This window comes from Plecotus auritus (genome assembly GCF_963455305.1).
Source record: "Plecotus auritus genome assembly, chromosome: 1".
In the NCBI taxonomy this organism is placed as follows: domain Eukaryota; kingdom Metazoa; phylum Chordata; class Mammalia; order Chiroptera; family Vespertilionidae; genus Plecotus; species Plecotus auritus.
The window spans coordinates 95,838,911-95,864,125 of NC_137770.1; the positions used below are offsets into that span (position 1 = coordinate 95,838,911).

The following is a 25,215-nucleotide window of genomic DNA, read 5'->3' on the forward strand; positions in this document are numbered from 1 at the left end:
TGCAGCCTGCTGTTCAGTCGCTTGGTTGTCCCTCACTAACCCCCCTGCTGGCCTGGTCACCTCACACAGCCTGCTGTTTGGTCATCCGTCTGGTCATTTAGGTTGTGACGGCCCCTGGCTTTTTATATATTAGGATGATAAAATATATTAATGTTCCTGGGAAAAATCATATTTTGTATGTATGGCAGAGTCTCATTACCAGTGGCTTTTAAACAGTTTTGACCACAATTTAAGTACAAAATACATTTTATATAACACCCCATTTTTATAGCTGAAAAATATTTTTTACATTCAAAATATTACTATTCTTAATGCATGTGTTGCACTCTATTTTAATTGTTTCTGACCTGTAGTTGAACAATACCCCACTAGACTTCTATTCAGGTGAAATCCCAATACTTCTTATTTGTCTTTTTTGAGGGTGGGGAGCAGAAGGAGGGATATCTCTTCCTAAATAAAGTAGGACACTACATCAAAACCAGTAGGATTTCTCAACAAAAGGCCTCCTGAAGGGCATTTGCATTTCTCTCCCCTTGTTTGCCAGTACCCTATAAGAAAGGAGAGTAGTCTTGATTGACATGCTTTGCTTCTGAATATTGGCCACAACTTATTAATATGTACTGACCAGAAAGAAGGCAGGTGCTAGGAGGTTCAGGCCCATGTGAGGACAGCTCCCACCATCTTCAAACATAGTAGTGTTGTGATCTGGCTTTGGGCTTCCCAGCTTGACTTTTGTTCTGAGGTATAGTGGAATGATGAGAGGATAGATTTTTAGGTTTCAGATTCTAAATTTACCACTTTCTTGTTATGTGACTTCTCTGTGCTTTACTAGTAGTCTCTTAATCTGTTAAAGTGGGGGAAATGATAATATCTACCTTTATCATTGAATAAAAGAGTTAATACATGAAAGCACTTAGAATTCTTGTTTTTCCATATTTTTGTGACCTACATGGTATATGGAATACAATGTAAAGGTTCTTGTTATTATAGGATTTTTCTTCTTTAACCTCACAATTAAAACATTTGGGGGAAGAGGAGCAGGTGGCTTTTTTTCTTTTAAAAAAAAATATATTTTATTGATTTTTTTACAGAGAGGAAGGGAGAGGGATAGAGAGTTAGAAACATCAGTCAGCTGCCTCCTGCACACCTCCTACTGGGGATGTGCCCGTAACTAAGATACATGCCTGTTGGAACCCCTTTCACGTCCCTCAAGGTTCAGGGTTCGGGTTCTGGAGGGGGCTGCACACAAAGAGACTAGAAAAGTATTAATTTGGTGATATTGGAGGCCAGGCGGGAGCCCACCTCTAGGGGGAGGACTACTACCCCGCTCTGGCCTTGCAATTCTTTTATTAAGGTTTGGGATCCACCCATAGCCAGGAATAGCCAATCAGCAAGGATTTACATAAGATTTACAGATGGAAGTTGCGTCAGCTACCAATGTCTCAATCAGAGGATGATTGGCGGCTTCTGACATCTCCCTCGTTTCTTTTCTTTAAAAAAAAATCTTGCATCTGCAGACTAGAAATAAACATATGAGAACAAAAATGAGACAAACAATAATGGTTATGCTGAGAGGCAAATGAATCAGTCTGTAGTAAGTTTCTTTTCTGGGCCAACAGTTTTTTGAGTCCCAATTTCAATGTCCAATAGTTTTGAGTCCCAATTTCAATGTCCAACAGTTCTGAGTGGTGGACAAATGGTGGCAATGCAGGTCTGACCCTCTCTGGTTTGGTCCTGGGCAACCTGCAGCAATGCACAGCTGCTGATTGCTAGCATGGCAAGGCGTCTTCACCATCTTCCATCTCTGGACTGTTTCTCCTCTTGTGTTCGTGGCTGGAGCAGTCCTGTCAATTCCTGTCTGTTGCAGGAATCCACATGGTCTTGGAGTTGTTTTCTGAAAATATACAAACATATTCTCGACCAAAAGTTAATAAAGGAATCTTTTCTATAAATTTGATTTGGGATCCATTTTATTTTTGCCCAAACGATTTTCCTTTGGCTTATTTTGACACCATGTGTGTTTTTCATGGGTGGTCTTGCTGTTAGCATTACAAATGAAAATTAATTTTCTAAAGTAAAAATTTTCTAGATGTAATTTACTTATAGGATATTTTTCCTTACATGATATTTTCCCACTATAACCCCCCCTTTTTTTGATTAATGGAGGCTTTTGGAAATTTTATAATGCAGTCTTGATAACTTTAAATTTTAATTTTTTGCACAAAAATATGACTGCTTTAGGTTCATTGCATGTTAAGCAATTTTACCATGAGATGAGCTACCAATAGAAATTTTAGTTAATACTTTAGGAACAGCTTTTTTTCCAGTACAATTAAACTTTCTTGAATATTCACTTATTTCAATTAGCCAATTTAAATTAATCTGAAAACTTGACTACTATTTTACTGTCAAATTTAATACTCTAACAATAATCTTAGTTTACCCTGTAAATATTAGTGGAAAGGATTATTTGCATTCTTGAGTAGGCCCTGAGCATTCCTGGTGCTAGGCTGGATTTAGATATAGGGCAGCTGCTGTCAGCCAAGTCTCTGTCTGTTACCTGGGTCCCGATTTGAGCTGGGCATGGGAAGTGAAGCAGCCATGGGGGCAGGAGAACTCCCTCAGAAGGGGTGAGGGTTCAGGCCCCTGCAAAGTTGGGGGGGGGTGAGGGTCTGTGCCCCACCTCTGTTGACCCCCAAGTTCTCTCCTGATGGCCCCTTGGCGACTGTGCCTGTCTTAGGTTGTTCCTTCCCTGAGGAATCTTACCTGTCTCTGGCTAACCAGCCATCCTCCAGGGCCAAGCAGGGTGATGTGAGGTTCAGTTCTGTCTCCTTGGTAGCCTATGCCCCCATGGCCTCCACGCCCAGCACCTGCCTTGGGATCCCCTGGCCTGCTGGCGGGGCCCCAGCACTGATCACATATCTTGGGGAACCCAGGTTTCTTCTCCATGGAGGGCCCAGCTCACACCATTGGGCGAGAGACAGATCCATGGTACCAGCCACCACGAGGCTTCAAGCTCAGCATGAACAGAAAGCTCAGGCAACAGCTGTGGGCAATTGGATCGTGAGAAGAGGGTCCCTCTTGGCAAAAAGAGCAAGAGGGGCCAATATAGAATGCTCATGTGTCTCCCCAGGGGGCCCCTCTACACAGTGGAAGGGATTAAATCCTTTCGTGTCCTTTTTAAATTGCCAAACATTCAAAGAATTAGTTTGTAAGTTTGTTTGGGATAATTGTATAATATGCTGTTGTAATTCTAAAATATCAAGAGTTGTGTTACCTTTGTCTCCAAGCACCAAGAAGATGATTTTTTATTGATTCCCAAGGGTGCGAGGTACTGTTATAGGTAGTGGGGGTAACACAAATCTGGGAAAAATTATAATGATGTTGTAGAATAATATGTAAGGATATTCTTAGCTCTAGGCCATGGCAATTCAATTTCAAACTGGCTGTCAATTTCTTTTTATAACTTTACATAAACTTTGTCAGGGAGGCAAAAACACAAATTACTTATTTTAGTTCAAGAGGCCAAATATATTGACTTTCAATTACAATCCTTACAACATTTGAAGGAAACCTCTATTTCTTTCCAAAATAATTTTCAGGCTACAGAGAGTTTCATTTAAAAACCTTTGTCAGCCGAAACCAGGTTTGGCTCAGTGGATAGAGCGTCGGCCTGCGGACTGAAGGGTCCCGGGTTCGATTCCGGTCAAGGGCATGTACCTTGGTTGCAGGCATATCCCCAGTGGGGAGTGTGCAGGAGGCAGCTGATCGATGTTTCTCTCTCATCGATGTTTCTAGCTCTCTATCCTTCTCCCTTCCTCTCTGTAAAATATCAATAAAATATATTTAAAAAAAAACCTTTGTCACATGAAACAATTTCTCTTAAGGTTATGGTGACCACTAGTACAGATTAGATTTAATATTTTAGTAACAATCCACAGTTTATCCTGTAAATACCAGTGAAAGAGATTTCAAAATTTTCAAATTTCTCCTTTTTATTAAGCTAGAATTTTATTTTTAAAGTGTATCCCCTTAGGCTAATTTGCATATATAGAAGGATCATGGGAAGCCTTCAGTAACTTTATTCAAAGGAAGGGGTTGGCCTTTACGGTTTCAAGATGGCGGTCCCTAGGGGAGCGGCAAGCCATGTGGCCATCATGGCGGCTGTCTAATCTGTTCTTTTAAAAGATAGACAGTCAAAATTATATTGCAGACAAACAGAAATCTTACTAGCGGTTTCTGGTCTTCATTAGAATTGTTTATAAAAATATTGGCTTTTCATTTAGCTGAAAACCTTGATTATAATTTAAAAATCTAATTTATTTAAGTAATTTAGGTATCTTCAATTAAAAAAACAAAGCAAAGCAAATTTAGTAAATGTTTACATCTGATTCACAAGCCGCAAATGTTGTCCCTCCTCTAACTTAATTAAGAATGCAGGTGGCTACGGGCTTTTTGTCATTTTAAATTCTGCTGTTGGATTTTAAGAAATATTTTGCTACTTATGTTTGCTCTTCTTAGAGGCCAAAACCTTCATTGCATTTAAAATAGTTATTAATTTTTATTTGATAAAGCTTTCCATGCAATTTTAAGTATATTAGATCGGTTAAATTTAAAATATTTCCTTTAAGAAGAGAGAATAACTTCTTTGAATTACTCTGGATGCCCTTAGAGCTTTCCAAGAATCATCTCTTGGTTACAGCCTTGAAATTTTAACTTGGAAAAAACCATAAAACAAATATCTATATATGATTTAAATATTATAAGACTTTTTATAATTATCTTAAGATATCCAATTTAAACTTTTAGAGCTGGCCAGTCAAATATTTAGCATTTCCTAGGTTAATAACACTTTACATTTCTAGGAAAAATACAAGACATAATCAATTAATAGATTCAATTCTGTCCTCTAGGTTTTTTATGAGGCAAATTTAAACTTTACTTTTTATTTGCCAGTGGCTCTGGAAAACCAGGTTTGGTCTATTCGAATGTAAATTGCCACATTTTTTAAAGATGGCTGCTGGCAGGAAACTGGATTACCTGTTCTTCTGGGGGAAGGGCGTCTACCCCTTCCTCCATTAACAAAGGGCATAGCCAGTTTCCATCTGGGCTACTTGGATTTTTATAATTAATACATTATTTATCTATATTTTAACAATTTCTTTGAGATTCTAGAGTCAATTATAATTATTTTAAAGCATTTACTTTGGATAAGTTCTACAACAGAGACAAATTTACTTATTTTCTTGAAGGCCTTAAAAGTTAACTTTGACCGAGGTTCATTAGCATTTTAAAAACTACTCTTTATTATGGAAATGCCAATCCTGCTACAGCGAGAACTAGCTTGAATTTCTTTCCTTGGGTCAACTTCATCATTTTTCTTAGGAAAAAAAAAAACAGTTCTCGGTTTTTCCTTTCTGCAGCCCTTGTAGAGAGATTCCAGCTTAAAACCCTATCTAATATGTCCAAAAATTGGACCGTGCATGCATTTGTTTTTAAGCCAGGCTTCTCTCCCCATGAGTACAGGAATTCCAGACACATTTCTAAATTTTTAAGACTTTTTCATGGCGAGAAAGGAAACTTTAAATTAGCATACTGGGAGAGTGGCCTTCCATATTGGATTGCCATGTGTCTCCCTTCCCCCACATCCTGCTTGCTCTGGGGTAGCATCAGTAACAGATCTGGCTGCATTTCTTTTCATGCTTTTTTTTTTTAATTGATTTTTTACAGAGAGGAAGGGAGAGGGACAGAGAGCCAGAAACATTGATGAGAGAGAAACATCGATCAGCTGCCTCTTGCACACCCCCCACTGGGGATGTGCCCGCAACCAAGGCACATGTCCTTGACCGGAATCGAACCTGGGACCCTTCAGTCCACAGGCCGACGCTCTATCCACTGAGCCAAACCGGTCAGGGCTCTTTTCATGCTTAATAGATAAAGACAGATCTTAAATTTTTTCTTTCTTTTTTGCTTTCCAAAGTAATAACTAATACCCAATTTGGCCAAGATTTGCATTTCCCTGTGAGTTCTTCTATAATTTTTAAAGAAAGCATTGAGTAATCTCATTGTGGGAGAGCAGATAGCCCTGCCCTCTCCTGCCACCTTTGAATTTCTCTGCACCAGAGGCGGTTTCAGCAGTGGAGTTTCATTTATTATTACAGATTTTAGATTCCAAATACAAACTAAGATTTTAATTTGAACAAGAAACCACATTCTTTAAGCATGCAAACCAAAATTTTATAATAAAATTTACTTTATAACCTAATTTAGGCGTCCTCAAACTACGGCCCGCGGGCCACATGCGGCCCGCCGAGGACATTTATCCGGCCCACCGGGTGTCGCTGCCTGTCCTGCTTAACAGCCGACTCGTCCTGGGCCCGCAGTGCGCATAGGAATTTGTTCATAGTTTTTTTTTTAAACTATAGTCCGGCCCTCCAACGGTCTGAGGGACAGTGAACTGGCCCCCTGTTTAAAAAGTTTGAGGACTGCTGACCTAATTCTTCCCCATTAGCCTGGCTGAGAAAGACGTTCCCACCCTACTTACAGATCCAGTTTCTGTAGCTGGCCATGGGCTTTGCGTGCGGTGAATTTCCCTCACCTTTTTTCGGTGAATTTTCCACACCTTTTCTCGGTGTATTTTTTCCCTCCTTTGCTCTAGGCGAAAAATATCATCTCCAGATGTCCCACGTTCAGGCGCCAGTTGCGGGAACCCCTCTCACGTCCCGCATGGTTCAGGGTTCAGGTTCAGGGTTCGGGTTCTGGAGGAGGCCGCAGACAAATGAAAGAGACTAGAAAAGTATTAATTTGAATTTGGCGATATTGGGGGCCAGGCGGGAGCCCACCTCTAGGGGGAGGACTACTACCCTGCTCTGGCCTTACAATCCCTTTTATTAAGGTTTGGGATCCACCCATAGCCAGTAATAGCCAATCAGCAAGGATTTACATAAGATTGACAGGTGGAAGTTGCTTCAGCTACCAATGTCTCAATCAGAGGACAATGGGCGGCTTCCGACACATGCCCCTGACCGGAATCGAACCTGGGCCCCTTCAGTCCGCAGGCTGATGCTCTATCCACTGAGCCAAACTGGTTAGGGCAGATTTTTTTCATTAAGTTTACCTGAATCTCATGAGTCTATAGCTCTTTTTATCCTATGAAAGCTTTTAGGTTTTTTTAATGATTAGTTCTCATCTTTTTGTTTTGATTTATTCCTTAGAAACATCCTTGTGAGATTTCAGTTGGAGCTCTATTCTCTGGCCTTTATATCTATTAACATTCTTTCTCTTAACATTCTCTTTTTGTTCTTTTCCTCTGCATTCTAATAGAATGTGTCAAAGTTTGTGCTGCATTTCACAATAATCCATGTTCTAGTATATTCTGATGAAGATTTAATTTTGCTGTTGGATTTTGTTTTTTCTTAAATTTATATATATTTTTCCAGATCCTGTTGCATCTCTTGCTGCTCTGTCCTTACAGCTCATTGCTCTTTCTTAATAGATAAAACTGAGTTTTATCCTTTTATAGCAAGAAGACAGTAATAAAAAAAATGTCCTCTGCCTATCCCCTAAGTTCCTGGTGTTTCCCAGGGCTTCTTTCCTCTCCTCCTACCCTACCCCTCTTCTTGTCCATTTTCACCCACTCTTCTGGTTTTCTCTACCACCTGCATGCCAGTGATACATACATCTATATAACTCCAGCCCGCACATTCTCATTGAATCCTATACTTTCTTTTGGGCATCTTCCTGAATATCATTCTTTCAGTGACAGGATAAGAATAGTAAACTGTTTTATTCTTTGTCTGAAAATGTTTACTTGAATGATAGTTTAACTATATAAATTTTAGTATTTTCCCTGAACACTTTAAAGATAGTAGGCCATTGTCTTCTGGCCTCTATTTTAGCTACTGTTGAAGAATTTGCTTTCGGGCCAATTTTTGTCCCATTGTAGATCACCTCAATTTTCCTTGTTGCTCTTAAGATTTTTCACTTCTTCTGTTTCACCATCATATGTATATATGAATGTATTATTTTTCCTACTTGGGATTCATTGAGCTTCTTGAGTCTGGGGTTTCACATCTTGAATTAATTCCGAATAATTCTCAGCCCATATATCTTCAAATATTGCTTCTCCTGAAATTACTATTAGACTTTGTTGGGCCCTTTCACACTCTCCTCCATGTCTCTTATTCTCTCTCTCATATGTTTCACCTCTTTATCTTTCCAAATTGCATTCTGGGTAACTTCTTCAGATCTATCCTCTAGTTCACTACTTCTCACTTTAGATATGTCTATTCTTCCTACCCATCCACTTAGGGGTATTTCCCCTATTGTTTCAATAATTAACAGGCTGTGAAAATGACCTATTTTAAGCTGATAGTTCAATGATTTTGAGAAAATTTATACACTTGTGTGACCATCACCAGAGTTCAGTTTTAGAATACTTATATCACCCCAAAAAGTTTCATCATGCCCTTTTGAGGTCAATCCTTGCTCTTACCCTTTGCTACAGCAACTATTGATTTGCTCTCTGTCTCTGTAGTTCTGTCTTTACTTAAAAAAAATTCATAAAAATAGAATAATATCTGTAATTGTTGTCTTCTTTCACTTGACATAATGTTTGTTTTTACAATATATTAGATTTAGCTTCAAATATATTTTTGAATTTGTGTTATGTGTATCAGTAGTTCATTGCTGAGTAGTGTCCCAGTGTATGAATGTACCACAATTTGTTTATTCACTAGATGATAAACATTTGGATTTCCTCCCCATTCATTTAGTTTTATTTTAGAATTTTAATTTTAGAACTTCTCTTACAATTTTTCCTCTTCAGTTTTTTATGGTCTCTGTCTTATAGTTCTGGTTCTTCTTTTACATTTTAATTATTCTTACAGACTTATTTTAAATTGTCTCTTTGTTCTATTTTTTTTTAACCTGAATTCTTTGGACTTCAATCCTTCTCTTGTGTTAGAGGACCCTCACACATGGTAGATTGTTTACTCTTGTGTTTTGTCATTTTATATTGGTGAGTACAGTTTTAGAGGGGCTTTCTCTTTCTATGCAGGTTCCTTTGTTGCCTGAATTGTTGATAGTGTCTAGAGAGGTTTTGTGTTTGCTTCTGTCAAGTGCCGAGAGATATTACTAGAAGAGAACCAGTTTTCAATAATTTTTTGGTGGAGCGTGATGCTTTTGTCTCGCACAGTTTAATCTAAATTTGTACTCCAAAGCCATTTATGACATAAGACTGGAGTTTCCTATTATTAAGGGATTTTTTTTTCCTCCTACTTAGACGCCTAGAAGTGATAGAGATGCTGGTGTATTGTGTTCTGACATCAATGTGCTTATTTGTAAAGATTCCTCCTTTGTTCAGGAGTTCACTTCCAATTTCTCCCCTCATTTGGGCCCCATGTTGATAGTTATCCAGTTCCCATAGTGATTTCAAAAGCCAAGCCCCTGTTTGCTAATGATCATTCCATTTTTCCTCTTCACTTCTCTCCTGGATAAAATTAGCATCAATTCTTATCCTTACCATTTTGATTTTCAGATCTGGCTTCATCTCTGGCACTTGGAGTTTTTTTCTCTTTTTTTTCCTCCCCAAGTTCAGCCATGCATTAAGTCTTTTTTGTTATATTTTATCCAGTCTTTTTAGATAATTGTTTTAGGAAGTTTTTTAGTTTGTTTTTTCATCTCACTGGTATCAGAAAACTCAGATAACATTATAAGTATTTTTAAAAATATATTTTTTATTGATTTCAGAGAGGGAGAGGGAGACATAGAAACATCAATGATGAGAGAGAATCATTGACAAGCTGCTTCCTGCATTCCCCCTACTGGGGATCGAGCCCTCAACCCCGGGCATGTGGCCTTGACCGGAATTGAACCCAGGACTTTTCAGTCCACAGACCCATGCTCTTTCTACTGAGCTAAACCAACTAGGGCACATTATACGTATTTTTAAATAGGATAGTACACTATTGTAATTATAGCTATAATTACCAAATGAAAAAAATCTCCTAAAACATAGCTTGCTATTAAATGTGTATAAGTTTTCTTAGATTATTAGTTGTTAGATTGTAGTGACATTTTCCAGACATGTGTCTTATATCTTTCCCTGGCTTCATTAAGATATTCATGCAAACATACTTTTTATTTAAGCTTTATTTGTATCCTTGGTTTGAAGAAGGCTCACAAAGAAATTTGGCGATTAGATGCAAAGATGCATTTTTTATTGTTGTTCCCATGTTAAAAGCAGTGCTTCCAACCAAAATAACTGGTATTCCCCTATTTTTCCATATTCACTATCACTAACGTCAGTTATTTTAATACTCCTTTGTTTTGGAAAATATGTATTATCTGATTGTTTTTCAGTACATTGAATATAATTAACATGTTAAGATCACTCTTTTATGATGTAATGTTTCATATACACATTATTTTAGTCCTCCTGTTTCTCCTTGGTTGTTATTCCTAGAGTATGACGTTAACTAAATAAAATAAATGAGAGATCTATTTTGAACTTCCTGGTGAGGTTAGTATCAAAGTCTCAGGATAGAAGTAAGCCATATGGACCATCGTTCTACAAAAATTTAAGTGTTTTAACCTCTTTTAAATGAAAAGGGCAAAAAAAGTTTTAATGACTTTTCTATCTCTTATTGAGAAAAATTAGTTGATTAACCTGTTTTCTCATCTATCATGTAGGAGTAATAAATAGAAGAGTCAAGTTCTACTGCCTTGTATGTTGTTAGAGTAGTTTCTAATTATGAAGCTAGTTCTTTGATGGCAGATGCTGGATCACCTCTGTTCTATACCTCATGTGTCATGAGTAGGGTACAGCTATGCCATTCTTTCATTTCTTTTTTTTTGCACACATCTTTGGGTCCTTTTGCTACTCATTTATGATTAGGTAACAACCACAAAACAACAGATATCAGATTTGCTTCATTGTTTCTATTAAGAAGTTGAATAAGGTAGCAAATTTAAAACTTTTGATTAACTTTTAGAATTGTTTTTACATATATTTACTCTTTCCCATATAATGGTAATAAAGAATTGATTTTCATAAAGATGTTATACTTATTCTTTGAGCTTCCAGATTGCCTAGTTGTTAAGCCTCAAACATGCAAAAAGCCTCAAACATGCAAAATGAGTTTAGTAAGAAGGGCCTAGGCAGTTCTTTTCTCTGCCTAGAAGGCTCTTCCCCCAAAGGGAGCATGCTCCTTCACTTTATTCAGTTCTGTTCAAATGTCACCTCATTAGAAAGGCTTTTTCCTTTTACCATAACTAAAATAGAGAGGCAAGGGAGAGTGGTGCTAATACCTACTCGTTAGCAGTCATTCTCCATTCTGACAACCTACCACACAGCAACTACTAATCTACTTTCTGTCTATAGGTTTACCTATTCTGGATATTTCATATAAACTGAATAATATAAATGTATGGTCTTCTGAGATTGACTTCTTTCACTTGGGATATTTTAGTGGTTAGTTCTCATCTTTTTGTTTTGATTTATTCCTTGGAAACATCTTTGTGAGATTTCAGTTGGAGCTCTATCCTTTGGCCTTGATATCTATAACATTCTTCTCTTAATATTCTCTTTTTGTTCTTTTCCTCTGTATTCTAATAGAATGTGTCAAAGTTTGTGCTGCATTTCACAATAATCCATGTTCTAGTATATTCTGATGAAGATTTAATTTTGCTGTTGGATTTTGTTTTTTCTTAAATTTATATATATTTTTCCAGATCCTGTTGCATCTCTTGCTGCTCTGTCCTTACAGCTCATTGCTCTTTCTTAATAGATAAAACTGAGTTTTATCCTTTTATAGCAAGAAGACAGTAATAAAAAAAATGTCCTCTGCCTATCCCCTAAGTTCCTGGTGTTTCCTAGGGCTTCTTTCCTCTCCTCCTACCCTACCCCTCTTCTTGTCCATTTTCACCCACTCTTCTGGTTTTCTCTACCACCTGCATGCCAGTGATACACACATCTATATAACTCCAGCCCGCACATTCTCATTGAATCCTATACTTTCTTTTGGGCATCTTCCTGAATATCATTCTTTCAGTGACAGGATAAGAATAGTAAACTGTTTTATTCTTTGTCTGAAAATGTTTACTTGAATGATAGTTTAACTATATAAATTTTAGTATTTTCCCTGAACACTTTAAAGATAGTAGTCCTTGTCTTCTGGATGAACCTTGAAGAATGTTCTAAAAATCGATTGTGATGCTGCAAAACCTGTGAATTGAATTATATACTTCAAATAATTGAATGGTATGGATTTGTGGATTTTTATATGCTAGAGATCATTAACCAATCTTTAATCAAGCACAATCCTAGCATTAGCCCTACAAAGAAATATTTGTTCTTCGTTTAAATTTACCCTCCATTAAAACAACTAAGCTTGCAAATTGGAAATGCCCTATGACATAGTTAGTTTGCTATCTCACTAGGTCAACTCTTTGTTGTGCCTTTTCAGCATGATCCACTCAGAGGCTTTTGACTGCAATGGCATACATAAATTTGGGTAGTTGGAAAAGTGAGCATTTTAGAGGCTCACCAGAAGGAAGTATTACGAAGAATCCCAGACTAGAAATATACTTAGTGAGCAGAGCTTTAGTAATGTGAAAAATAGACCAACTTGACATCTTGGATTTTTCTGTCTGTTGGAAGACATGAATCAAGATAATGATCTTTGGATCTGATTTTTAATTTTATTTTATTACACATTCTGTGATTACAGGAGCCTCCTGCCACTCACCTTTCAAACAAACCATCTCAAGTATACCCTTTTCCATTCTGTGATTTTAAGGGATTTCCAAGGCTTGTTAACATAGAATATCAGAACTAGAAGGGGATTTTATGAGTTATCTAGTTTAACTCTTGATTTTTACAGATGTCCATTTTGCTAGTAATACTGTGATACTTTAGTTTGTCATTACTCCTGAGGTGAATATAATGTAGTACTAAGAGCAGCACTAAAATGACAAATTGGAAGTGTAGTGGGAAATCTTGTTCATGTTCATTATTAGTGAAACCTGAATTTTAGAAAGTTAGTGCACTTGTTTTGTTTCTCTTGATTCATTCAGAGTAAAACAAAAACAGTCATATTATATGTAAACTTTATTATCATATTATAGGATAGCTTTATTTTCATTTATAAAAAAATAGTATTCCTATTCTAACCAATATTTTGTTTTTATATTAATTGGAACTTTCTAAACATTTGTAGGAAATACGTTTTGGGTAGAGAAATTTTAAAACAAGGTGTTTTGCTGAATAGAAAGGAAAGAGGTTAGTCCAGACACCTGGAGCTGAAGAGGATAGAAAAGTCAAATGAGAAATGAAGGCATGCACATGGATCAATGGTTATTTTAAAGATGAAGTATATTATGTATAGTATTAGGATTTTCTTTCTTTTGCTTTTTGATCAGTTTTATTAAAGTACTAGAGCCCGGTGCATGACATTCGTGCACTGGGCGGGGGGGTGGGGGGGCGTCCCTCAGCCTGGCCTGCACTCTTTTTGCAGTCTGGGAGCCCTCGGGGTATGTCCGACTGATGGCTTTGTCAGTCGGACATCCTTAGAGCTGCTGCGGAGGTGGGAAAGGCTCCCGCCACCGCCACTGCACTGGCCAGCCATGAGCCTGGCTTCTGGCTGAGCGCACTGACCACCAGGGGGCAGCTCCTATGTTGAGTATCTACCCCTGGTGGTCAGTGCACGTCATAGCGACCAGTCGTTCCGCCATTCGGTTGATTTTCATATTACCCTTTTATTATATAGATAATTTATAAATACTAAAATTTGCCAATGTACAATTCAGTGACTTTTTTGTTGTTAATCCTTACCTGAGGATATTTTTCCATTGATTTTTAGAGAGAGTGGTAGGGTTGGGGAGAGGCAGAGAGAGAGAAACATCTATGTGTTTGCCTCCAGGGATCTAGCCTGCAACTGATGTATGTGCCCTTGACCATAATCCAACCTGTGACCCTTAGTCCATGGGTTGACACTTAATCCACTGAGCCAAACTGGCTAGGACTCAGTAAGTTTTTGTTTTGTTTTTTTAATTCTTCCCTGAGGATACTTTTTCTTTTTTTTTTTTTTTTAATATGTTTTTATTGATTTCAGAGAGAGGGAGGGAGAGAGGGATAGAAACATCAGTGATGAAAGAGAATCATTGATCGACTGCCTCCTGCACTCCCCCTACTGGGGATTGAGCCCAAAACCTGGGCATGTATAGTGACTTCCTGGTTCATAGGTCAGCGCTCAATCACTGAGCCACATTGACTGAGCCCCAGGATCCTTTTTCTATTGATTTTTTTTTTTTTTTTTTTTTTTTTTTTTTTTTTTTTTAGAGAGAGTGGAAGGGAGGCAGGAGGGAGAGAGAGAGAAAATCAACGTGAAAGAGAGAGAAAAAATCAACGTGTGAGAGACGCATTGATTGGTTGCCTCCCGCACACCTGGAACCAGGGTCCGGGATCAAACCTGTAACAGAGGTATGTGCCCTTGACTGGGGAATCCAACCTGAGACCCTTTGGTCTGCAGGACAGTGCTCTAACTACTGAGCAACTGGCCAGGGCCAATTCTGTGAGTTTTGACAAATGCAACCGACTGCATATTAACCTCCATAATCAAGATATGGTGTAATTACGCCCAAAAGTTCCATTGTGTTCATTGTAGTCACTTCCCTCTCCCCACTTCCTGGAACCTTAATCTGCTTTTTGTTGAATGGTTTTGCCTGTAAATTTCATGTAAATGAAAATCATGCAGTATACAAGTAGTTTTTTATGTCTACTTTTTTCCATTTTGTATAATACTTTAGAGATTCATCTATGTTGTTATGTGTATCAGTAATTTCTTATGATGAATAGGATTCCATTGTCTAGATATACCACATTTTCCCCATTAATTTCCAGTTAATGGACATTTTATTTATTTTTTTAAAAATATATTTTATTGATATTTTACAGAGAGGAAGGGAGAGGGACAGAGAGCCAGAAACATCGATGAGAGAGAAACATCGATCAGCTGCCTCCCGCACACCCCCCACTGGGGATGTGCCCACAACCAAGGTACATGTCCTTGACCGGAATCGAACCCGGGACCCTTCAGTCCACAGGCTGACGCTCTATCCACTGAGCCAGACCGGTTTTGGCCCGTTAATGGACATTTTAATTATTTCCAGATTTTGGCAATAAGAAATAAAGTCATTATTAACATTCATGTATAAGTCTTTGTATGAATGTAGGTTTTCATTTCTCTTCTATAAATACCTAGAGGTGGGATTGCTAAGTTGTAAGATAAATGTATACTAAACTTTAGAAGAAACTTGTCAAATTATTTTCCAAAGTGTTTATACCATTTTGCATTTCCAGTAGCAATGTGTGAAAGTTCCAGTTGCTCCACATACTTGTTATGGTCAATTTTTTAAATTTTAGCCCTGCTGGTGGGTATATAATGATATCTCACTGTGGTTTTAAATTTGCATTACCTTAATGATTAATTACGTTGAATATCTTTTCCTGTGCTTATTGGTCTAAAGGAAGTTCATCTTTGTAACATTGATACATAATATTATCTAATCCATAGTTGATACTCAGGTTTGTCACTTGTCACAATAAGCTTTTCCTTTTCCAGATTCAGTCCAGGCTCACACCTCGTGTTTAGCTGTCATGTTTCCTTGGTTTCCTTTAATCTGCAATGAAAAAGCTCAGCTTCCATTGTCTTTCTTGGACTTCCACTTAAAAACATACACATTAGCCGAAACCGGTTTGGCTCAATGGATAGAGCGTCGGCCTGTGGACTGAAGGGTCCCGGGTTCGATTCCGGTCAAGGGCATGTACCTTGGTTGCGGGCACATCCCCAGTGGGGGGTGTGCAGGAGGCAGCTGATCGATGTTTCTCTCTCATTGATGTTTCTAGCTCTCTATCCCTCTCCCTTCCTCTCTGTAAAAAATCAATAAAATATATTTAAAAAAAAAACAACATACACATTATAGGCCTATTATTTTGTGGAATGTTTCTCAGTTTGAGATATTGCTTTATCTTTGTTTCCTTATGATTAGATTCAAGTTATGAACTTTTGGTAAAAATATCACAAAAATGCTATTCTGTTCTCAGCAGCTTCCTATCAAGAGGCTTGCTAAATGAATATCAGTGATGACATTTTTGTTGATCCTAATGTGAAGAATTTGTTTTCTTCAAGAATTTTTAGAGTTTTGGCTTTTTGGTTTAGACTTATGATCTATTTCAAAATAAATTTTTAGTGTGATCTGAGATAGGGGTTGAGGTTCATTTTCCCCCCAACTTTTTCTCTGGTTAATTTTCTTGTTTTTCTGTTTTCTATTTCTTTGATTCTGCACTTTGTTATTCTACTTTCTTTGAAATTTAATTTGCTCTTCTTTTCTAGCTTAAGGTGAAAACTTAGATCAATGATTTTAGGCCTTCTTTTCATATAAACATTTAAAGTATACATTTTCCTCTAAATATTGCTTTATTGCATACTATGAATTTTGATATATAATCTTTTATTATCATTTAGTTAAAATATTTTCTAATTGCCTCTGTAATTTTTATTGACCACAGGTTATTTAGAAGTGTAATTTAGAAATAGTTGGGACTTTTGTAGATATTTTCTGCTATTGGTTTCGGGTTTAATTGTGAGTGTGATTAGCAAACATACCCTTCCAGATTTTAATATTTTGGAATATTTGAGACGTATTTTATGGCCTAGAGCTTGTGAATGTCTTGGTGTCCCATGTGTACTTGAAAAGAATAAATATTCTGCCATTGTTGGGTCTCAAATCCTTCAGATATCAATCAATCAAACTATTAGTGTAGTTTATGTTGTCTCTATCCTTACTGATTTTTATCTACTTGTTATATCATTATGGAGAGAAGAGTGTTGCAATCTCCATCTATAATTGTAAACTTATTTGTTTCTCTTTTTAGTTCTGTCAAGTTTTCCTTCATGTATTTCAAAGCTATTTCTTATATATGAGTATACTTCCTGGAATATTGATCTTGTCATTATGCAGTGTCTGTTTTTACTTTTTGTAATACTTCTTTTCATGAAGCCTGTTTTGTTTGTTACCACTTCAACTTTCTTAAGCTTACCAATATATATTTTCTCCCTGCTTTTTGCTTTCAGTTTATCTTTTTATTTAAAAGTACATCTAGAGAAAAAAAAAATGGCGGCGGAATAGACAGACATGTTCCGAGCCTTGTCCCGGAGCAGAAAGAAAGAACAGCTGAGGGTCGCACGAGGATTGTTTGTTGGCAAGTTAAGGGACAGCTAAACTTCAGGAGAAGGTGGGGGACTGCTAGATGGGGTTCCCCTGACCGGGCAGCCCCCACTGCGGCTGGGACCCCTCCCAGAGCTACGGGCTCGGACTCGGAGACTGTGCCATCTTGAAAGGGAAAGTGGAGCTTATTGGTAGCCTGAAAATCCACAACTGCGCACCCACTGAACAGCTGCAAGCCCCAGAACACTGGTCCCCAATTGGCGCAAACACGCGGATTCAGAGGAGCTCTACACTCCACCACGGAAAGGAGAGAGAGAACTACATAACCAGACATCCGGAGAAGAGAGACCATGGGGAGACAAAGAAACAGCCCGCATATGAAAGGAAAGCAGGCATCACCAGAAAAGGAAGTAAACGAAATGGAGGCAAGCAACCTTCCAGAGAAAGAATTCAGAGAAATGGTCATAAGGTGGCTGAAAAGAATGGAAGACAAATTCAACAATATGAGTAAGAACCAAGAGGAAATGAAGAAGAACCAAGAAGAAATGAAAAATGACATCGCTGCTGTAAAGAACTCAATAGAAAGCATCAAGAGTAGACTAGAAGAAGCAGAGGACCGCATCAGTGAGCTAGAAGACAAGATGGGAAAAAATACCCAAGTAGAGCAGCTTCTAGAAAAAAAAAATTAAAAGTACATCTATTACAAAAAGCACTTTTGATAGTGTTGAATTTAAATATTTTGCTCTGTTTTCTATTTTTTTGCTCCCTCTGTTCCTCCTTTCGTGTGTGTGTGTGTATGTGTGTATGTGTGTATGTGTGTGTGTAGGGGGTAGAGGGTGGATAATCAGAATTTTTTTAGTATTTTATTTAATTCTTCTGCTGGATTTTTGCCTATACATTTTCTGCATTGCTTTTTAATGTATGATTTGGGATTACAATATGAATCTTTAATTTAATCCAGTCTGCTTAGAGTTTAGGTTTTACCATTTCATGTAAAATGTAGGAATCTTAATAGCAATAGAATTTTATTTACCACTTCATGGTTTTTATTATTGTCATACATTTGTATATATTTTAAGCCTTATAGTACAGTGTCATAATATTTTTCTTTAACAGGTCAGGTCTTTTAAAGAAATTTAAAGAAGAAACATATTCTTTTTTATAGTTACCCATATGTTTACCATTTCTGTTTTTCTCTCCCCCTCCCCGCCCTTTTTATTGAGTTTATTGGGATAACACTTGTTAACAAAATTATATGGGTTTTATCTGATGTTTTACATTTCTTCTTCTACATCCAGTTTCCATCTGATATTATTTCCCTTCATCCTGAAGAAATTGCATTAGCATTTCTTATGATGCAGGCTTGCTGGTGATGAATTCTCTTAGTTTCCATATACTTGAAAATGCCTATTTCACCTTACTTTTTTACCTCAGTGCTTGAAAATTTTTTTGCCAGATATAAGTCTAGTTTGACAGGGTTTTTGTTTGTGTTCTGTCATCACCTTAAAACATCCTCTCATTCTCTTCTGGCCCCATTGTTTGATGGGAATTCAACTGTCATTTGTATCATTATCTTATATGTATCTTGGGGCCCAGTGCATGAATTTGTGCACCTTGAAGGAACTGTGGGCCATGAGGCTGCGGTGGCACAGGGGTGGGTCTTGGCCCATCCTCTGTGCTGCCTCCTGCCACGTTCCCTGGTCCCCTGTATGCGGCAGTCCCACTCTCGCCGCCGCTGCTCTCATGTGCCGGCCCCTCTCGCACCTGCTGCCGGCGCAGAGCGATTAGGGCCAGTGCCAGCAGTGTGTGCAAGCGGTGGCTCCAGCGCCGGCTACGGGTGTGAGCAAGGCCGGTGCTGGCAGTGGATGCGAGTGGCAGCTCCAGCACCTGCAACGGGTGCGAGCGGTGGCTCTGGCACCGGCAGCGGATGCGGGCGCTGGGTGGGACCGTGGCGTGGGAGCAAAGAATTTTCAGTAACCACCAGAGGTTCGCTCCGATGACAAAGACCGGTGCCCTGCCTTGGTCTGGCGCCCCCGCTCACCTGCTCCACCATCTTGTCACAGCTGATGCCCGCCATGTTCCTCACTCTGCCACCTGCTGTCGATGCCCGCCATGTTCCATGCGCACCCCCTGGTGGTCAGTGCAGGTCATAGTGACCGGTTGTTTGGTTGTTCCGACGTTTGGTCTATTTGCATATTAGAGTTTTATATATATATAGATGTATCTTTCCTGGATGCTTTAAAGATTTTCTCTTTATTTTTGCTTTTCAGCAGTCTTACTATGATGTGCCTAGTTATAGATTTCTTTATATTTATCGTGCTTTTAATTTGCTCTGCTTCTTGGGTTGCATAACTTATGTTTTTCATCAAATTTGGGAAAAACAAAAATCTGGGGCAAATTTATACACAGATTTTTGTTGTTTCCTCCTTTAACCATTATTCACACATTTTTTTTTCTACCTTCTCCTTTCTATCCTCTCTTTCAGGAGTCTTAATTACGTAAGTTAATCTGTTTCACAGGTTACCGAGGCTCAATTCATCTTTTATTTTCCACCTTTTTTCCCCCTTCATATTGGATCGTTTCTATTGCTCTGTGATTTGTGTTCACTGACTTTTACTTCTGCCATCTCCAGACAGCTAAATCCAGCATGTGAATATTTTATTTCATATTTGTCCTTTTTGGTTCTAGAATGTTTTTATAATTTCTATAGATGCTTCTTAACTTACAGTGAGGTTACGTCCAGATAAACCCATCATAAATTGAAATATTGTAAGTAAAAAATGCATTTAATACACCTAACCTACCTAACATCATATCTTGCCTAATTTATCTTAAAGGTACTCAGAAAACAGTATCCAAAAAATGCTGACAACATAGTATACTATAGAATATCTGTTGTTTACCCTCATGATCATATGCCTGACTGGGAGCTATGGCTCACTGTTACTGCCCAGCATCACGAGAGAGTATTATACTACATATTGCTAACCCAAGAAAAGATCAAAATTCAAAATATGAGTATGGTTTCTATGGAATGCATCATCATAAAGATGAAAAATTGTGAGTCAGGGACTCTCTGTTTTTGTGTATGTTTTCCCTTCTTTGCATTCATCATAACTATATTTTCCTTTAAATTCTTGAGTGTATTCACAATCGTTAAAGTTCTTGTCTGCTAACTCCAGCATCCGGATCTTACATTGATTTCTATTGATTTTCTTTTCACTTGTCTCTTGAGTCACATTTTCCTCATATTTTTTAATTATATATGGACATTGTGATGGACATATTGCAAAGGCTCTGGATTCTATCATCTTCCTCTGGAAATTATTGATTTTTTTTGCTTTGGAGGAATATTAAACTTGTTTAGCCTTTAGACTTTGTCCCTTGCAGTGGATAGTAGCTGAAATCTCTGCTGAGGTCTTTCAAGTCTTTTATCTGTTGTTGTTGTTTTTTTTTTTTTTTTTTTTTTTTTTTTTTGCAGGGCTCTTTGGAGTCTTCTTCATGCATGTATAGATCAAGGGTTAGTCAAGGATTGGGGCTGATTTATACACAGATTTTTGTTGTTTCCTCCTTTCTAGCAATCCTTCTTTCACTTTTTAGCCTCTTGGGCAGCCCTGAATTCTGTCTTTCGATCCTGAAACCAGTAAGTGCACCTTTCTGTTTGATTTCTATCTGCCCCTGCCAACCATGCTGATTCTGGCAAAAGGACATGTGCAGACAAATTTTACCTTGTGCATTTTTCTTCTTTTCTAGTTTTCTATAGATAGTAACAAACCATCCCAAATGTAGTAGCATAAAACAAAAACATTTGTAAGTTACTATTATTGTTATCTCTCATGGTTCTAGGCCTTGACTAGACTGTTGGATGATTCTTACTTGAGTGTTCTACTGTTGTAATCAAATGGGGGCTGAGGTCATTTTGAACTCTTCCTCACTCTCACAGGCCTGATGATTGATCCTGGCTATTGCCTGGTATTCAGTTGAACCACCAGGTGGAGCACCTACATGTGGCCTATGCATGGGCTTTTTATGAAAGCTAGGTTCTAAGTGCTAGTATCCTAGGAGAGTCAGATGGAAGCTACATTGCCTTTTATTACCTAGTCCTGGAAGTCAGATAGCTCCACTTCTGCCACATCCTTTCATTGAGCCAGTCAGAAAGGTGAGCTCATATATTCACATGGAGGGAATTAGACTCCACTTGAGTGGGGAGTAATGTCAAAGAATTTCAGACATGTTTTGAAATCACCAAATCTTTTTTCAAATGTGTCCTCCAGTTTCTGCCTGGTTTTAGTCATTCTCTAGTTCCTTCAAATAGCTGTTTTTTATATAGAATTTATGTTATCTGTTAGTTCAATACAAACTACTCCATCATTACCAGAAGTGAAACTCCCTCTCCTCTATCACACTTGACATCCTATGTAATAAAACCCTAAAATGCAAATTGACCAAACGGAGGAACGACCGGTCTCTATGATGCGCACTGACCACCAGGGGGCAGACGCTCATTGCAGGAGCTGCCCCCAGCCTGCAGGCCAGACCGGCAGCGGTGGTGGAAGGGGGCGGGGCTGGCGAGTGGGCGGCGCCAGGCTACCAGCCAAGGCAGGTGCCAGCAGGGGCTCCCCAATTGCCCTGCCGGTCGCCCCACAGATGGGCCCTGATCACCAGCCAGGCCTAGGGATCCTACCCATGCACAAATTTTGTACACTGGGCCTCTAGTTTAATATAATTTACTTGCTTATTTGGTTCATTTTATGTCTCCTCCTACTAAAATGCAGGTTCCATTAAGTTAGGGTTTTTTGTTTCTTTGGCAACTGCTTGGAACATTGTAGATGCTCACCAAATATTTGTTAAATAAGAGGATGAATATTCAGTTCTCCAAACAGCCATAAGTAAGCAAAAGCCTCTTGATGACAAAAGAGGAGCTACAAATTATAGAGCTTTGTTCTTTCAACACAGTTGCACTGGTAGACTGGCATATCTTAAGTTTACTTCTCCTTGGCTTACAGAACAGGACATAGAGATTTCACATTTTATTCTCATCATGACTATTACGTGTGTCAGTTTAGCAGACTAGATAGCTGGTTACAGATAAAATGAAATAGCATGGGAAAATACTCTGTGAAATGTGAAGCTCTATGAGATTATAAGGTGTGTCAGATAAGAATATGCAGTTGCAACTGTTATGTTGGCTTTTTCAGATTTCATTTTGAAAGTATCTTTGTGTTTTTATGTATTTTTAAGAGATAAATATTTTGAATTCCCAAAACAAGTCATAGCAGTATGTTTATAAAAAAGCCCTATGTCTTTATTAATTTTCTGTCTGATTTTTCTCTTTTAGGAACTTAAGAGATTTCGGAACTTTGTGGAACATTGTCCTCCTTTTGATGTTGTCATTGATGGGCTCAATGTTGCCAAGATGTTTCCTAAAGCTCGTGAGTCTCAAGTTGTAAGTACAAGCTTTATTTTGTTATTCCAAATCTCTAGAAACTATTTATTGTACCCACTTGTGATCTTCCTGGGATCTCATAGCTCCCCATTTTTCCTTCCTCTAAAAATAAAGCTCTTAAAGGTGCCATAGCGACCAACTGCTCAACTAAGATTTGTTGTTTTCATCTCTGCAAAATAAATGGCTCTTACAGGCTGAGCAAGAATGAGAGATTAAAAAGTCCATGTAATAAAGGGCCAGTTCAGCCCTTTTTGTAACCTATAACTAACTTTCTATTCTCCATTTACTCTGTCATTTCCTTGTAGGTCACATCCCTTATTTGAAAATCATCAGCATATACTATCAAGATTCATTAATCATTCATTACTCACATTTGTTTTTTTCAAACATAATATGTTTGTAAATTAACCTAAGCAGGTAATAATTTTTTTCAATCGGTTTATAGATGTCATAGTAGTTTCTAATAGGAATATAATGATTTTTGTAGCAGTTGTGAGCAATTATTTTAATCCGCATTTTACAGTTCAGAAAATTAGAAAATTGAGGCTAATTTTATACAGCAAATCCTTAAAAAGCAGTCATAACATCAAAATTAGTTTGTAGAGAGCTCTAAGGTTTCAGGCTTGTGGCTCTTACTGCTGGCAATCTATGGTCATTCATCTGTAGTTAAACTCTTGTATTTCTTAAAAATTGCTGCCAACTTAAAAGTGGTTTCTCAGAGATTCTACTAGAATATTTTGCCATTTACACTCAGAAAATATAAGTACTAACAAAGAAGAAGGTTGATTTACAGAAATTTCTTTATATGCCTTTTCTTTATATTTATGCCTACCTTTTTATGGTCAAGTATGTGCTTTTTAATCCTTATTTTTTTAAAAATAAAGCAGGTGGAACATATTTTCGTCTCTTAGGCACTTGAAGGGGCCTTTGAGGCAGTAACATTGACAAAGGCAAAGCAAAAAAAAGGAAACACATAATTATCACTAATTCTTGGTAGAGCTAGAATCAGAAAGGCTCATTCTAAAGAGATCATCATCTAATCTAGTCTGCGAAATTGACACATGATAGTCATGATGAAAATGAAATGTCAAAATCTTTATGTCCTATTCTGTAAGCCAAAGAGAATTAGAAAGTGTGCCACGCCAGCACAGCCAAGGGTTTGGTGAGCCTGAGGGAGGGCTGGCGAAGAAAAGACAGATAGAGAATAAGCTGGGTCTAGGTGGATCTTCTGTGCCTGGCTGAGACCACAGAACAGATCCAGTCAGCAAGCTGAGCCTTTATTTTATAGTCAGAGGTAAACAAGATAGTGGTCAACATAGTTGCAATGTTCTTATAAGTTTCACTTGTTTTGGCAGCACTTGCTGCACCTCTCACAGCCCATTAGCTATCCAGGAAGGATCTAGGGCAGGGGTGGGCAAACTTTTTGACTCGAGGACCACAATGGGTTCTTAAACTGGACCGGAGGGCCGGAACAAAAGCATGGATGGAGTGTTTGTGTGAACTAATATAAATTCAAAGTAAACATCATTACATAAAAGGGTACAGTCTTTTTTTTTTATTTCAATAGTTTTATTCATTTCAAACATTTTAACAAGAAGAATGTAAACACTAATTATTATAATTTGAAACTTCAAAAAATGGAGGAATCATAGCACAATAACATACCTTATATTGAAGATGGCAAAGGCAAAATAAAATTGCCTAACAAAGGAAAGGTACAAAAGCCTTTCAAATTAAACTTAAATATAATAAAATAATTTAAAACTAAAACAAATAGAAAAGAACAAAATGTGTAAACAGTAAATTAAACATTTTCTTTAGTGCAACTTCCAAATTATGCCCGGGACGTAGATGTAAATGGCAATGTAGACTGGGTTGAAAGGTTTTTGGTCTTTAAAACATCAACTTCAGTGGGAACAGTGTTGTTGGTCTCCTTTTTAGCTAATTCTCTGATACTGTGCTCTCCAGGGGCGTGTCTCCCTACATCACCACGATAACGTGTCTACGCATTCCCAGGGTGATGTCGGGGGACGCGTCCGCGGGCATTACAAGGAGCCTCTGGAAGATTGAGAGGTTGTTCCTTCTACTGAATGGGCGGATATAAATCTGCCCACTCAGAAGAAGGAGCTGCGGCCGGGCCGTGTTTCCCGACCGTTGCGATGTTAACACTGCTGCTGGTGAAGGAGCGGAGGGGAGAGCAAGAGAACCCTCCGCTCTTTCCGCTCCGCGGGCCGGATAGAACAGCCTGTAGTTTGCCCATGGCTGATCTAGGGAGTGTCACAAGATCAAGCTTAATTATGCTAAGAGGGCTGTGCCCTCTAAGCTAGGACTTGTTTTTGGCTTTGCCAACAGGTCAATTTGAGGTTTAACCCTATAACCGCTCCCTACAAGAAAGTGTCATATTTGTTTATCTTTTGTTTGACTTTCAACTTCACACAAAGCACTAAAAATTGGCTTGCCAGAAATATATAGCCTGAATTGAACTAACTTTTGGGGGGAAAGTAAAACGTTGAAGGTGATGTAGTTGACACATTCCCTGG

General features: G+C 38.1%; 1 protein-coding gene across 3 annotated transcripts in view; it reads left to right on the plus strand.

The window, feature by feature from the left end:
* Positions 1-25,215, plus strand: part of PRORP (protein only RNase P catalytic subunit) — a 168,263-nt gene that overhangs the window by 47,957 nt on the left and 95,091 nt on the right. For all 3 annotated transcript variants that reach the window (XR_013959524.1, XM_080649714.1, XM_080649713.1), the window contains one exon: positions 22,568-22,675. Coding sequence is in view for 2 of the 3 variants with exons in the window: in XM_080649714.1 (XP_080505840.1) it covers positions 22,568-22,675 (108 nt within the window). In the remaining variant the exon portion in view is untranslated. The remainder of the gene's footprint in view (positions 1-22,567; positions 22,676-25,215) is intronic.